The sequence below is a fragment of the Phaseolus vulgaris genome, chromosome 3 (assembly GCF_051622355.1).
Source record: "Phaseolus vulgaris cultivar YP4 chromosome 3, ASM5162235v1, whole genome shotgun sequence".
Lineage (NCBI taxonomy): Eukaryota > Viridiplantae > Streptophyta > Magnoliopsida > Fabales > Fabaceae > Phaseolus > Phaseolus vulgaris.
Genome location: NC_143500.1, coordinates 41,163,299 through 41,178,393, shown reverse-complemented (window position 1 = coordinate 41,178,393; position 15,095 = coordinate 41,163,299). Strand labels below are relative to the sequence as shown.

Sequence of the window (15,095 nt, the reverse complement as noted above, 5' to 3'; positions counted from 1 at the left end):
AGTAAATTAGCTAGTAATATAAAGAGAGAAGCATACTAGATATAAAATGCTAACGTAGCAACCCCTCCCTAATTATAGAAATTAGAAAAGTGACATGGGATTCCTTGCAGAAATACGATCATCATTGATATAGAATCATACTTACACAACTGTCACCCAACAATATTCAATGCAAATCGATACAGTCAAAATTTACTCCTTTTGAAATAGGAAATAAAATGGAGTGCTTTATGTCAACGGGATTAACTAAATCCCTGATTTATTTCTCCTTTGTTAATTCCTCTATAGTTTCCGTACAATTTTACTTGAATAGGTATGCACAAACTTCTACTCAAAAAGTTTCTTTTTCTTTTAAAAATGGTGTACAAGATATTTGTGTCAGTTATTTATGCTCTTCAAGCAGCTATTCAGTTAGAAGAAGTGATTTGTGGTAGGAACTCTCTAATCTATCTTCTCAGATTTCAGCTCCATTGTCCTTTCTTATTGATTTTATCGTTGTGCCTGGGAGTCATGAGTATAGAGGGAAAAGTTATCCTTCTCCCTTGGCTTGCAGGGAGTTCCAGGACTGGTTTGATCAGAATTCTTTTATTCACTTGCCTTCATCTGGCAGACAGTTTACTTGGACCAATGGTCACATTGGGGATTCTAGAACTGATAAGAGGCTCGGTAGGGATGTTTGTAATACTGATTGGATAAATTTATGATCTTCAGTTCATAAGAAAGTAAATAAATTTTTTTAACTTGTGTAAAGGGGTAAAGGGAGACCAAGAAGAACATTAGAAGAAATTATTGAAATCGATCTCGTGATGAAATTTTCTTAACATTTTGGTTCCACCAAGTGAGATAAAGCTATTGTTGTTGTTCTGAAATATGAAAGAAAATAGATGCCCTATTGTAATCCCCAAGAAGCATAACAGGTATAATACGCCATCCAATAAAATCAATTAAGTATGTTAATGCCTCAAAAGCACTCCACGATAATATCATGAATGGATTTGGTTTTTGTACCTTGGCCAATTCTTATGAGCCTCTTCAAACCATGGGCATATCGCCTCACTCTAGGTCGATGTCCTTCAAGATTGATCCTTCCATGACATAAAAACAGCAATGATATGTTTTTGTGTAAAATTATCTAATAGAACAGTCTCTAAGAACAGAACACTTAACTACGATCACATGAACTGTGCTGGTCTTTCATTATGCATAACTCTCATATATATATAACATAAACAGTAATATCTAACTCTAAGCAGTATTTCTTGAAAGTATTTAGAAGTAAACTATTAGTCTTAGATTTTGTAAGGAAGGAATGGGAAAAAAGAAGAGCACATATGATTTCAAGGACCAAAAGCATTGGAAGCCCCTGCTATTACGTATGATACAACACTATTAATCAGTATGACCAACAAGATAATTCAATAATGTTATTCTACGAGACTTGAATGTACAAATGCATTTCAAAAGGGGGAGCATACTCGTTCTCCATGTTTAGTTTGTCTCTAGCACTAACTCCTCTTGACAGCTCATGCTCGGCCTACAAAGAGAATATATCCAGTAAATTAAAATTGTTCACAAATTATGCCAAATGCCATATAGCTTTATGACATCCCAATTGTTTCAAATAGCAAACCACTAATCCCGTCTTCTTTACTTAAAGGGAAACACATTTGAAATTTCACAAAAGAAAAAAAAAAAAAACTCCATATCCAAGCCCCCTGCCCCAGAAAATAAACTTTCAATCGCAATCAGACTTGGGTTTTAACAATAATAACTCAAACCAATAACAAACGCAATGCTCAAGTTATAAACACAAACTTCCCGTTATTGTTTCATACCTGTTGCTTAGCTTGGTCAAATGCTTCCATCCATCCCCTAGCCTCCCCAGCTGTAGCGCAAGCAATCTTGAAGAACATGAACACGCAAAAGAAACTTATATTATACTACAAAAGGACAGAAAAAAGTATAACACCCATGCCATTAGGGGGCACATTAGATGCTAAATTGATAAGCTCTGCAATACAGACACAGATAAATTTGCATTCCAGTGCAATTGTTGAATCAAGAAACTCTTAGAGAGTGAATTTAAATCTAACTTAATCCTACAAAACTAATTTGTAAGTGGAATTTGCAACTACTTATATATTATAATTTGGTCATATCTCTATAAGGTGTGAGATCTCCTATACACTCCTGACATCAAAGATTGAACATCTTGGACAAGGAACTAAATATTTATCGGTGGCCCAATAATGAGTGACACAAGAGGTGTGACAAACCGTTTTAAGATAGGTTTTGATACTATCTTAGAAAGTGAACTTGAAGTTTAACTCAACTCTATAAAATTGGTTTGTAAGGTGATATTTACAGCTACTCATATACAATAATTTGGTCATATTTCAATTTGATATGGAATCTCCAACAAAAACCATGTTGAACCTTTCCAGAAAAAGAAAATTGAGGGACAGTTTATGTGGGAAGTGTAATTCTAGAAACTTGATTAAGCATTTTGATGACACTAGCCACAACAAGTGTGGTAACAAATGCTTACGACAAGATTAAGGGAAAATTCAAAATGGGAAAGTCCAGTTGAAAATGTTTATTATGAAGGAAAAATAAAAACTTGAAGAACTACTTTTATCAGGGGTTCATGCTCTGTTGGATTCCTCATAATTCAATAGTATGCGGGAGGATTTGGCACTTTTTTTTGGTAAGATCACAAGGTGTGGGACCAAATTCTCTCCCACTCACTAAGGTGTTGGCTTGGCCTGGACCACGATGTGCTTCAAATGAGTTCAGAACCCCGCACTCTACGCAAAAGTTACTGCAAGCAAAAGTTTGTCAATACGGAACTCAGGTTGGGAACTGAGCCACGATTCATGGTTTTAGGATCTTGAAATATTTTTTGTGTGTACAATGAAGGCTATGAGATTATGACCTACAACGGTATGCAAACTACCCAACCTCCCTACCACTAGGTGGATCCTAGTGGGTTTCTTGCAATTATTGCTCGCTCAGGTATTAATGAATTACCACACTAACATTATACCTGAAAAATGCAATGATAGGAAAGTAATTTACATCAATATTGGTGAGAAAAAAGTACTATACATATTGCGCTTCCGCTTTGAAAGGTGCGTTCTGTTTTATTGTTTTCTTTTAAAAAAAAAAACTTGAAAGCAACAAAAATTATGTTTTCTTAAAAAAACATATGATATGCAGCGTTTATAATCTACAGAAGATGGAAGTTTGTCCTTCTGTTTTATACTCAGCAGAGTATTATAATAAGTTACAAGATCAATCATGAATTCTTCCTAAGCTGCTATACTTGTTAAAAAACTTGCATGGTATGCAGACAGATGTAGTTATCAATCACCGCCAATCATCACCAATTATTAGAATAAGCAATTCAAAAACATAACTTACATCTCCTTTTTTGGTCTCATCTAATCGATTGTAAAACCGTAAAACATAAAGATCCTGGGGAAGAAAACAGAAAATATTTAGCTCCCATCAAATTTAGAACGTAACAAGACATGCATGTACACTCAAATCTTGATAACTTTATACGTCAAGGGGAGAATATTCCATTAAAACTAATGCACGATCAGTTTAATTTCATAACTACAAGTAGTATTTTACCCCATTGTTGACCTTTCGACGACCTAGCTCCTCCACCATTAGCGTGGGTCCAACAACTCCCCGCCTAATTGGTTTCTGCAAGGAGGAAACTTTTATCATTAACTAATTTGTTGAAAAAACAGAGATAAAAGTTCCTCATCAGAAAGAAGGAGAGAGAGAAAGAGATAAAAGCCAAGGTGAAAGGTGATTTAAATGGTGTTATTACCCACATTTTTTTAAAAATAGTAAATAAAAGTATTAAAAAACTATTGAAACTAACTAGTATCTACGCTCAATTAAATATGTTAATCTATCAAAATAAATATTTTCTTTTATAGACAAAAATGCAAGGAATGCCAACGACCCTTTAACCCTTTAGTATTTCATCTTGCCAGTCGAGTCTTCCTTCTCGCTATGACGGAGCCTTCTTAAAAATGTTATTTATCTGTTTTACTTGTAAAGTTGAGGAAGAGTAGTTCTAATCAAGATTTCGGTTTAGGCTATATTTAAATTAGTGGTAGACATTGGAATGATATCAGACATTGCATTCCATTGTTTGAAAAAAATGAAAATGGACTACAACTTTTTAATTCAAACATTATCTTTATTTTAAACATACATTCTTAAAAAGCTGATGATTACGTTAAAATTTGAAAGATAAAACAGTCATTTCATTATCTAAAAAAAAAAAATTGGAGAACGAAAATAATGGAACCTCTTCCGCTTTCCCTACATCCCTCTCCATTCCACACTTAAGCAAAAATCCAAACACAGCCTTAGGACAACAGATCTAAGATAGAGCAATGGTACAAAATCCCTCCGCACAAACAATATAAAAGGCATTCGTTGAAAATCGAGGAAATTCGATATGAATCGTAATTATTTCTTGTGATAATCAGCTAAACACAGCATCGCTTAACCTATTTCCAATTATTTCAAGTTTTAGCAAATCGACATTCGTACTCAATTAATATCTCCATTCCACTATCGAAGCTATAATTAATCCATCAAACGACAAAACTTTCGGTTCTTCATCCTAAGACGATTCTCAATTTCAAATCAGCAGCAGCAACAATAATCGTAACAAGCTTCAATAAAGTGATTCCAATTTCCATTATACTCGAAAGCAAAAAGAGTGCAATTAGACTACTTCGTTTTGATCGAAAAAAGTAAAAAAAGGTTTGAAAAAGAGGAGAGGAATCATACAATGCCAGGGCTTTCATGAGGATCACGCTTGTACATGGCGATATACTTTCCCCTGATGAAGAGGAATCGGAGATGACAGTACTCATGACCAATGGAGTTGACTCCCAAGTGGTAAACCCAACCAGAGTACTCAAATATCCCTCCTCCGCTGTCATCGCTCCGCTCCGAACCTCCGCTCCTGGACTTGTTCAGCTCCGAACCTGTTACTACAGCGTCCATCTCACGCTGCTGCTGCACCACACACGTTATCGTTATTGCGCGTGCCTTAATGTCTCCGGTGAAGAAATTAATCATACAGTTGGTTACGTTGTGACACGCGCACTATGTTGAGTAGGCTGGCGGGGCCCACTTTACGTTGGAGATGGTGAGGTACGAGCTGGTATAGGTTGAGCTGACCGTCAAAGTTTTGTCATAATGCAACGCCAGCCAACGCGCTGCACCACGCGTCATTGCCAGTTGGAGGTTGCCACTAGCCACTCCCGCCACTCCCATTCTGCCACCTGTAAGATTCTCCTTTTTAGATTTTTCTAACTTTCTTTTTCTATTTGTTAGTTAAGGGGAGGCTTTTCTTCTCTACTTTATTACATTTGAGTGAGTTGAAAAAGTAAAATAAATATATTGTAACCTTCTTCGTTAAGGAATATTTATTATGCCAAAAAGTAAAATAAATATATTATAAAGTTCTTCTATCCTTCTTTTCTGCCAAACAGAGAATTAATTGTATTTTTTATTTTTATAAATATACTCTTAAATTAATTATAAATTAATGAGGTTTTTAAAAATTATAGCCTTCTACTACTGGTCCCTTTAATCATTAAAAAACCAGCACTTCTTATTCTATCTAAGTATTATTAGAACATGTTAATATTATCCAACAAAGAGTTTAATATAATCAAAATGATAATTTTAAATATTTCTTACAAGAATCATTCAATAAAATAACAATAACAAATTTACTATGAGAAATTTAATGTAAGGATAAACTTAATATCTTTTATTCCTTTAACAACCCTTCAGGTAGAATTGTCTTCTTTTTATAATAATGACAATTTTAATATAAGGATAAACTTGACATCTTATACTTCTTTAAAAACATTCTAGGTATATTTACTCGATTTTGTTTTTATCAATTACATGAAAGATTTATTTTTTACAAATTAATTATTGAAGTCTTCATTTAATTAGAACTATAATTTCAAATTGAAAGAAGTGTAATCATTACAAGTTACGTTATAAATAAAATAGTAAGATCATAAGATGAGTACACATTATTATAAAATAATCAATGAGATCATAAAAGAAAAGAGTTAATACACCAATTTTAAAAACAATAAAGTAAGGGGATGAAACACTTATTATATGTAAACCATTATATTTTGATGTCAAGGAAGATGTTCCTAACTTTATTATTTTATTTATCCATATCTTTATTATTTTGTAGTCATATTATTTTATTATATATATAAGTGAATGTGACAATATTTAATTGTAGTAAAAAAGTATATGAAGTTTGAATAAAACTTATTGGTATCTTGTAACATAAGTCTATCCAGTGAATTTTAATTTATTAATTGATAAATTAACATATTTTTTGTTAACATATATTTGTGAAAACAAGTTTTGAAAAATATTTTTAAAAAGTGTATTTGTCAAACTTTAAGTCATGTTTGATGTTTCTCATCAAACGAAATCTCTTATGAATTTTGTTTTAACAATTTATCTACTAAACATTCACTTGTTTATTATTTACTGAAAAAATTCAAAATATAATTTAACTATTTTTCTTGTCTCTTTAACTATTTTCAGAATTGTGAATATAAAAATATTTTTTTTTAAATTATATGATTGAAGAGAAACTTTTAGTATAATTTATTTAAATAATATTGAAAGTTGCAGAAATCTTCAATCGAAATTATTTACCAATATTTTTTATTTTAAATTTACATTTTTTTGATGTTGTATGAATATTTTAAATTTTTTAAAATACCGATGATGAACATTTATTTATGTTAAATATGAATAAGTTAAAGAGTTGAGTTGCGAATCAACGAAAAAATTAGGAAACAAATTAGTAAAATCAATGGGCCTCATCTTTATTAATAAAGTATGGTAAAATTTAAATTTTAAAAGCAGCTTTAAATTACAATTAATTAAGTTTATAAATACTTACTCAAACACTAACTATAACATTTTAAAAATAACATAAACCAACTATAAATTTTATTAATTCACTTAATATAGGTATAAATTCACCTATTTTAAAAAAAATATTATTTGTATATTTTTCTCTAAATCTCGCTCTTGCACCTTATACAAATATTTGTTCATGTATAATCATCGCAATTTACACACAAACAAACACATGTAAATGTAAATTATCAAAATAAATTTTTGACATACAAAAATATAAGTAAAAGAACTAACTTGATTAGCAATTCGTAATTTATTTAGTTTTCTTTTCACTCAAACACAAACATACAAAATCCAAATATCAACCACAATAATTGAATTTCATTTCATTCTAAAGTACTTTAATTTCATTTCAATCATACTGTCTTGAGATATATTCATTTGCATCAAAGTACCTTGATTTCCTTTCAATCATCTATACCTCTAATTTTATTCTAATCATAGTGATTGCATATGAATTTATCGTCTTCCGGTAAACTCATTAATCATATTGTGACTACATAAATTCATTTGTCTCACGGTATATTGCTTTCCTTTTAACCATCAGTAACTTTGATTTCATGTCAAACATAGTGATTGCATATGAATCTATCATCTTCTGATAGACTCATTAATCATATTGTGGCCACATAAATTAATTTGTCTCACGGTACCTTGATTTCCTGTCAATCACCAATACCCTTTTGACTTCATTTAAACCAGTAATGTCATATAGATTTACTCTTTTCCGAAATACTCATTAAGTATGCCTACAGAGACTAACATCTAATCCACTTCAATCGAATCAGAATAAGTCAAAACATCTATATTGTGTGACTACAATGAACTCCCTCTTCAGTTTCTCACCATCTTATATCATTAGTCTAAGTAACTTAGATCATCAGTAAAATCAAAAGATATTTTGAATTTATACTCGTAGACTTTTCATACTTAATGTACCTAACACACAATATTTAGTACATTCTCCCAAATATATAACACAATATTGTTTTACACGAGTTACACTAACACAATATAGATAATAATAGTAAGATTTATACTTTTATACTAATTTCATAATTTAAGATAAAATTATTTGTTTGACAATTATATTTTTATCTTTAATCTAATATTTAATTTATATATATATATATATTGTGATGTATAAATAAAAAAAAAAAAATGTATTACCATTTTAATAGGATAAAAAGTACGAAATTGATAATTTTTATATAAAAACTTTAAAATTTTAAGAAAGTGTATATCTATGAGAAATTGGGTAGTTTTAATAAAAGGAAAGTATATATTGACTACTCTCAAATGGAACATTTTAATAATGTTTTAAATAAGAAATGGACTTTATATCTCATTCTCAAGACAATATTTTACATCAATATTGTAACCTCGTTCACTAAATACTTCCTTTATGGCTTCGTCGTTCTACATTTGAACAAAACAAACCCTAATTCTGCTATGGGTTCCTAATGGATTTTCAATTCCACATGTAGCTTATAACTTTTCTTAGGTTACAACTTGGGTTGTGTTGCTGAATTATACTTATCTCAAAAACCATTCTAAGAAAAAGAATCATCCAGAAAGGGACAAAAGATGAAACAATGATAAGATGCGAAGTGTAGTGTTGGAAAACCACAAAAAACAAAAACAAATTAATGATTATATGCTCTCGATCATCAATACTAATTATATTAAAAAAAGGAAAAAAATTCAAATTAAAAAAAAACAAAAATACTATAATAAAATATCTTACAACATATCTTAGCACTATATACATATTAACATTAACAATAATTAATAATCTATCTTCTTAAAAATAAAATTACTTATTTTTAAATATTATTTTCTAAAATTATATATTTATCTTTTAAATTATATTATTTTTTATAAAAATAATAAAAATAGAAAATTATTTATATTTTAATGTAATAAAAATGTAAATACAGATGCAGGAAGTGATTCATGCGTGTTTTCGTTAGTTATTATTGAAAAATATTTTCTGCATATCAATTGAAGTGTCTATTTATATCAATTCTGCAGTTAAAGTAATTGGCGGTGATATGACTTTAGTGAAAGACACATGTATAACCTCACTTCCATGACAAAATTACTCAACAATGTATCACTTTATATGATTGTATGAATAATATTATTTCAAAAATATATAATTGTATAAAAATGTGTTGTAAAAACTTGTGATGGTTAGTTAAGAAAAAAATATTCAATTATTTAAAAGTAATATATATATATATATTTAATGTCATTGAAAAAATTATACAGCAATTATTTTAAAAATATATACTGTTAATTTATTTATCTTATTAATGAGCGTGTATTAACACAATCTTTTATGATTAATATTTTAATATTAAATTTTTGTCTATAATCTTTTTTAATACTATTATTAGGATGTCAAAGTGAGATTTTGACAACTTGGTTGTTCGTGACTGAAAATCTTGGTGCGATGTGATATAATTTTTTTATAGTATAAATTATTTATTAAACTTGTTTCTATTAAATAACCTAAACAATAATTTACATTATAGAGTTGCTAAAGAGATTACACAGTGATCCATCTTAAAATCTAGAAGAAATTAAACTATTTTTAGTAGTAAAAAAAGTATTAAATATCTTTCCGTTAAATGATCTAAACGATAATTTATACTGGAATTTTACTTTTTAATCATGGATTTAAAGGTGATCCATCTGAAAATCCAATATTGTTAATTATTGTCATGTTAAGAATTTATAAAGATATTTTTTTGTTGAGAATCATGCTCAAACATATTAAAAAAATCATAAAAACGCATTTCACATAATCTCTCTTTATTTTGTAACCAATGCTATATGACTTGATCAACTACATTTAAAAATAAAAAAAAGTAGGAAAAGAAAATGTTAAAGTTAAAGCAGGAGTTAGAAACTGACATCTGTGAACACTTGAGATAGTTATGTGCATGAAGGGTTGGGATGACGTAAGAGTTTGAAAGTCCATGTTTTAAAAAGTTGGGGACACGTGTTGAAAAGAAGGGTGATTTTGTAACCTAACAAGGAATTGAGCCTCATAATGAAGCATAGGGAAACCCCACTGGGTAACCTATAACCCAACCACCCGGTAAAGGGCGGTTCAATCCGGCACACGCCATTGATAAAATAATTCAAAATCCGAATCCCGAGATCTCTATAAATAACCATTTCCGCCCCTTCCATTTTCCACCTTCAACTGTAAAAAAGAAAACACCTCGTTTTCTCTCTCTAGAGCTACTTTCGTTTTCTCTCTCTAGAAATGGGAACAGCGATCCTTCGTTCCCACGATTGCCTCCAAGGTCGCTTTCTCCCCAACGAAGCCTTCGCCATCGCCACGTCACGGGTGGCGTCGCGAACAAACTCTAACCCTAACCACAACCATGCCTTCACCTCCCCCGCCCATCAGATACGCCGACGGAAGCGGAGTCCGGCCATTGATCGAGATCGCCGTCGATCCTCCGACCGATCGCCAGCGAATTCTCCGTCCCCGGTGAACCTCGTCATGGGACAAGTTAAGATCCTGAAGCGTGGCGAGAAATTGAGTCTGCTGAACAATCATGCCGATGTAAGATCGAAGAGGGAGATGGGCCTGGATTTGTTACTGGGCTCCACGGACCGATTGGGGCCGGATCCTTTAACCGTGCAGAAGCAGATTAGGGTTTCGGATCCGAACAACGGTGTGTACGCGGGATCGGCGTTCGTTTCGTCGCCGCATCCGAGTTCCGTTCCGGTGCCGGGATTTTTAGGGCGCAACGGCGCGGCCACCAGTGATTTGCGGCGGTTGCTGCGACTCGATTTGGAATGATTAGTTGGATGATTTCGGTGTTTGCTTAATATGTCTTCTACTTTGGAATGATTAGTTGTTGGTGTATGATGATTGCAAGTATATGGTCTCTGACGCGCTTCCTTTATTTTTTCAAGAGGATAGCCGCAGGGTTCGGGCACGAGAAGAAGAAGGGTAGACATCAATGCGTGAAGGTGGTAGGGAAGGAGATTTATGCTGGGGTTAGTTAGTTAGGTAGTGTCGCCGTTAGTTCTTCTAACTCTGTTGAAGGAGGAAGGGTGGGTGGAAGAAATGAGAACAATGGTCTGATACATGCGAATATTGAACGTGTAGTTGATGGGGTTTCGTTTGGTAGAAGCAAGTTTGATGTTTGTTCTGTGTGTGTTTGTGTCTTTTAGGGGGTGTTTGTGTAATGCTCTTATTATGATACTGATAATGTAGCTGTGAAACTTGTGTTAGTAATGAAACAAAGTTCTTAGTATTAGTGTGTGTCTTTTTCTCTTGAGGATTGTGGAATTGAACATTTGATCGAAAACATTGTTGCCCGTTTTTTACTTGATTTGATGGTTTGGGTGCCAGATCAGTGCTGTAAATTGGTTTAGGGTGTGAGGGGTAAACCCATTGTTATGTGTTTTCTGTCTCCCATTTTCTGATTCAGTGTTTGATATATTACCCATGTATGGTAGAGAGCTTGAATGTTTTTGGTTATGTCTTGGGAAGTACAGATTTCATATCATGTACACAACGCAATGGTGTTTTAGTGATTGTAACTGCGGTGATGTTTATTGGAATCAAAGTAAGATCACTTTTATGTTTTTATTATGTTTTGATTTTCTTTCTCAAACACTCATTTTGAATTTCGTCAGCTGAAGGGAAACTTAACTTTTTTGTGTGGTTTTTGTTGTTAAATCTAAAGGAAAAGCTAGCAAAATGTTGGAACACAGTGCCTAAAACCTTTGGGTTGTTCTCCTCCATTTTGGTGGTCTAAGGTAAGTAGCCAAAATTTGTTTTCTTTCATTTCCATTTCTAAATTCTAATGTTATGTTTTGTTTGGATGGAAGTATAGATTCAAGGAGTTGAAAACAAGGAAAAAAACAGTAAAAATGTTTAGATTGAATTTTTTTTTAAAATAATTTATAAAAATTTATTAATAATTTGATAGATATAATAAAATTTAAAAATTATAATATTACACAAATTAATCGTTTGTTTGATAGTATAATAAATTTTAAAATAGTTATAATAAATAAATTAATCGTCTGTTTGTTTGTGCTGGGGGCGCAGGACAAGATGGAGAGAGAAAAAAAAAGCGAGGCAAAAGGTTTTAGGACACTCTTTCTCATATGGTTGGTTCTGAAAATTTGTAGAAAGAAAAGTAATCAATTAATCAAAATATATAATCAATTATATATAAATATAATAGAATATGTACTATATAGTTAATTACGTATTTTAGATATTATATAGTCGATTAAATGAATAGATAAAAGATTATATAATAAATATAAGTATTACATTTAATATATATTATAATAAAATAAAATAATTATATTATATAACATAATAATATAAATAATAATAAATATAATAAAGTTATAAAATAATGTAGAAAAAATTTAAAAATTTATAAAATAATAAGATAATTATAAAATAAAATCATATAATAGTAAATAGTAAAAATAGTAATATAAATAAATAAATAAAATTAAACAATAATAATAAAATTAGAATTTTGTATTTAATTAAATTAATTTATATAATAAAAAATTAATTATTATATATGTATATATTATTTAATATTTATTACATTACATCCATTAAATTAGTCACAATTTTATAAAAATCAATTTTTTTAATTTTTTTACTTTTTGCTACTTCATATATTTTGCCTTGACCATATCAATCTTAACCGTTATCTAACCAATAAATTGATTTGGCGAAATTGCTCTTAATTAATTTGAACTAAAATTGAGAGTTTATGTAGAAGACTTAGTTTGTTTGTGGTAGCTTGCGTGTGAGGAGACTTGCAGCGGTTTGTGTGGACTATCGTGGGTGATGGTGGGCAGTCTGGATGAATCATTTGTCGTTTTGAGTAACTGATAGCATTTGTGGTGGTTCTGTGATGATTTAGAGTGAGTTGTGGTGGTTCTGCGGTGGTTATTTGGAGGTTGGAGGCAAACTCATTGAAGAAGAATGGTGACACAAACTTAACATTCTGGATATCAAAATCCACAAGCAAATCTACATCTCCAGAACTGTATAACTTCTTCCACATAAATCAACTTGTCTTCCAAATCTATGTGTCCGTATGTAATAATCCAACCAACCTAACATTTTTGGAAATCGTCGTTTGCAAGTAACTCAACCAAACTCACTTATTTTTCGAATGCAAATGTACGAATAATGTTTTATTCATTTCAGATGGTCTTATTCAAAACTTAATGCAACAGTTACCTAACAATTTTGGATATCTACATTGATATGGTGGAGGGAGAATTAGCCAAGGTGGAATTCTCTATTTGATCTTAAGCGTCTACATAAGTCCATCTCAATAACCATAATTGAAGTTTTTTTCACCATGGAAGACTAAAAAAGTCTTCAACCCACCAACACAAATACACCATGTATATTTCGAACATGAATTTATTTATTTTTATCAGTAAAATGTTTTGAACATGAATGATAAACTATGTATCACAGACACTGACAAACACTTATATGATACGAACATGGATATGAAAATATGTATAATATCTAAAATGTAGGACACGAGATACAAATTTATATATTATATAATTATAAATTAAATAAATTGATAATAAATATGTTTCAGTTTTTTTTAGCAAAAGTATGTTTTTCATGGTAGGTTCAAAAAGATTTGTTCATTATTTTTATAATTATACTAAACATTTATTCAATAAATTTGAGTTTTTATAAAATTAATATTTTTTTTAAAATTATGTTAGAATCGTGCTAGAATTATCATAAATTCAATAAATATTTTTTAAATTGGACATTTCACCGATACGTGTCATCTGAATGTCGATGTTCGATACGTGTGTTCGATACGAATACACCATTTAAGAAGAATGTCCAAACCTATAAATGATAAATCATTCTCCTTCGAGTTTACTTATCTTTTTCTATCACTTGCCAATGAATTAGATTAAGATTTTAGCTTTTGAAATTGACCTAACCTCTTCATAGCTTCCTTTCTCCTTCCATACACAACTCAGGGTTCATTCTCACCCAACAAAACCTACTTCCCTTGCATCTTTCTCTGTCAAATCCGCAACCAAACCAAAAAACATGAATGGAGCCAAGGAGAATTCCATTATAACTTGCGTTTTCTGAGGGGATAGTTGCAACATTCGAAGTTTTTAAGATTTAGGTAGGGAGTATTGTTGTTATTCTGTTGATGATGTTATTCTCGTCTCCCAAATTCAAGACAAACGTTACTAAACGCTGATGTAAGTTCGAATACAAACTTTTAGAGATGAATAAGGTTGACTATCTGAAAAAAAATGCATCTAATCAAAGAGCCTTCTACCGAAGATGGCAAGATATCAGCACTTCCAAACCAACCCTTTTCATTAATTTGTAACCATATAAAAAAAAAAAAGATTTGAAAGATGGTGTTGGTAACTTGAATTTATCATATACAAGCTTTCATATCTTTAAAATATAGAACAAATAATTGTTAAGATCCAAGTGCAGAAGACCCCTCTTCTAATTTTTTAAAGTTAAACAATTTTGGTTAAATGATATTCACATAAAGTTCTAATAATAAATTTAACAACAAACTTTAATATTATTTTGATATAACAATTAAAGGATATATTAATAATAAATCAAAATTGCCTAATTTTAAAAAATCGAAGGATTATATACATAATTAAAATTGTACATGAACAAGTTGTATATTTACGGAAATATAGGCACATATGTTATTCTAAACCCAAAATTCAAGAGCACTCTAATTAGAATTTTAGTCTTCATTACATAATAAATTTCTTTAAAAATAATTACATAAAAAAGTACCATTAACCTTTAAGTTAATTTATAAACATGCTTTTATATGTAAAAATAACTGGACCAAGGACAAGTATAATTCTCATTTACATGCAAGACAATTACTTCCTGCATCCGTGACAAAATGCGTGAAATAACAAAAATACCTTGGAATAAAATTCTACTTTATTTTTATGTGAAATAAAAAAAACTCTTAAATAAAAGGGTGTATCAAAATACGTTGTAAATTTTCTTTTCTCAAACA

General features: G+C 30.6%; 2 protein-coding genes across 6 annotated transcripts in view; one reads left to right on the top strand and one right to left on the bottom strand.

The window, feature by feature from the left end:
• The window catches only part of LOC137807634 (protein ENHANCED DISEASE RESISTANCE 2), a 44,405-nt gene extending 39,150 nt beyond the window's left edge, over nucleotides 1-5,255 (bottom strand). For 2 of the 5 annotated variants that reach the window (XR_011080564.2, XM_068608360.2), the window contains exons 1-6: nucleotides 4,825-5,118; nucleotides 3,640-3,714; nucleotides 3,424-3,477; nucleotides 1,836-1,901; nucleotides 1,476-1,534; nucleotides 1,009-1,085 (exon numbers count right to left, since the gene is read on the bottom strand). Coding sequence is in view for 4 of the 5 variants with exons in the window: in XM_068608360.2 (XP_068464461.1) it covers nucleotides 1,009-1,085; nucleotides 1,476-1,534; nucleotides 1,836-1,901; nucleotides 3,424-3,477; nucleotides 3,640-3,714; nucleotides 4,825-5,118 (625 nt within the window). In the remaining variant the exon portion in view is untranslated. The other 3 variants (XM_090299458.1, XM_090299457.1, XM_090299459.1) reach the window with 3 other exon arrangements.
• Nucleotides 5,256-10,207: 4,952 nt separating this feature from the next.
• LOC137807633 (uncharacterized) lies at nucleotides 10,208-11,303 on the top strand. Its single transcript, XM_068608358.2, has one exon. The coding sequence runs from the start codon at nucleotides 10,295-10,297 to the stop codon at nucleotides 10,838-10,840; it is 546 nt and encodes a 181-aa protein (XP_068464459.1). The 5' UTR covers nucleotides 10,208-10,294; the 3' UTR covers nucleotides 10,841-11,303.
• The last annotated feature ends 3,792 nt before the right edge of the window (nucleotides 11,304-15,095 follow it).

Excerpts from the sequence above, each read along its gene's own strand:
- LOC137807633 (XM_068608358.2), top strand. The coding sequence starts at position 10,295 with ATGGGAACAGCGATCCTTCGTTCCCACGATTGCCTCCAAGGTCGCTTT.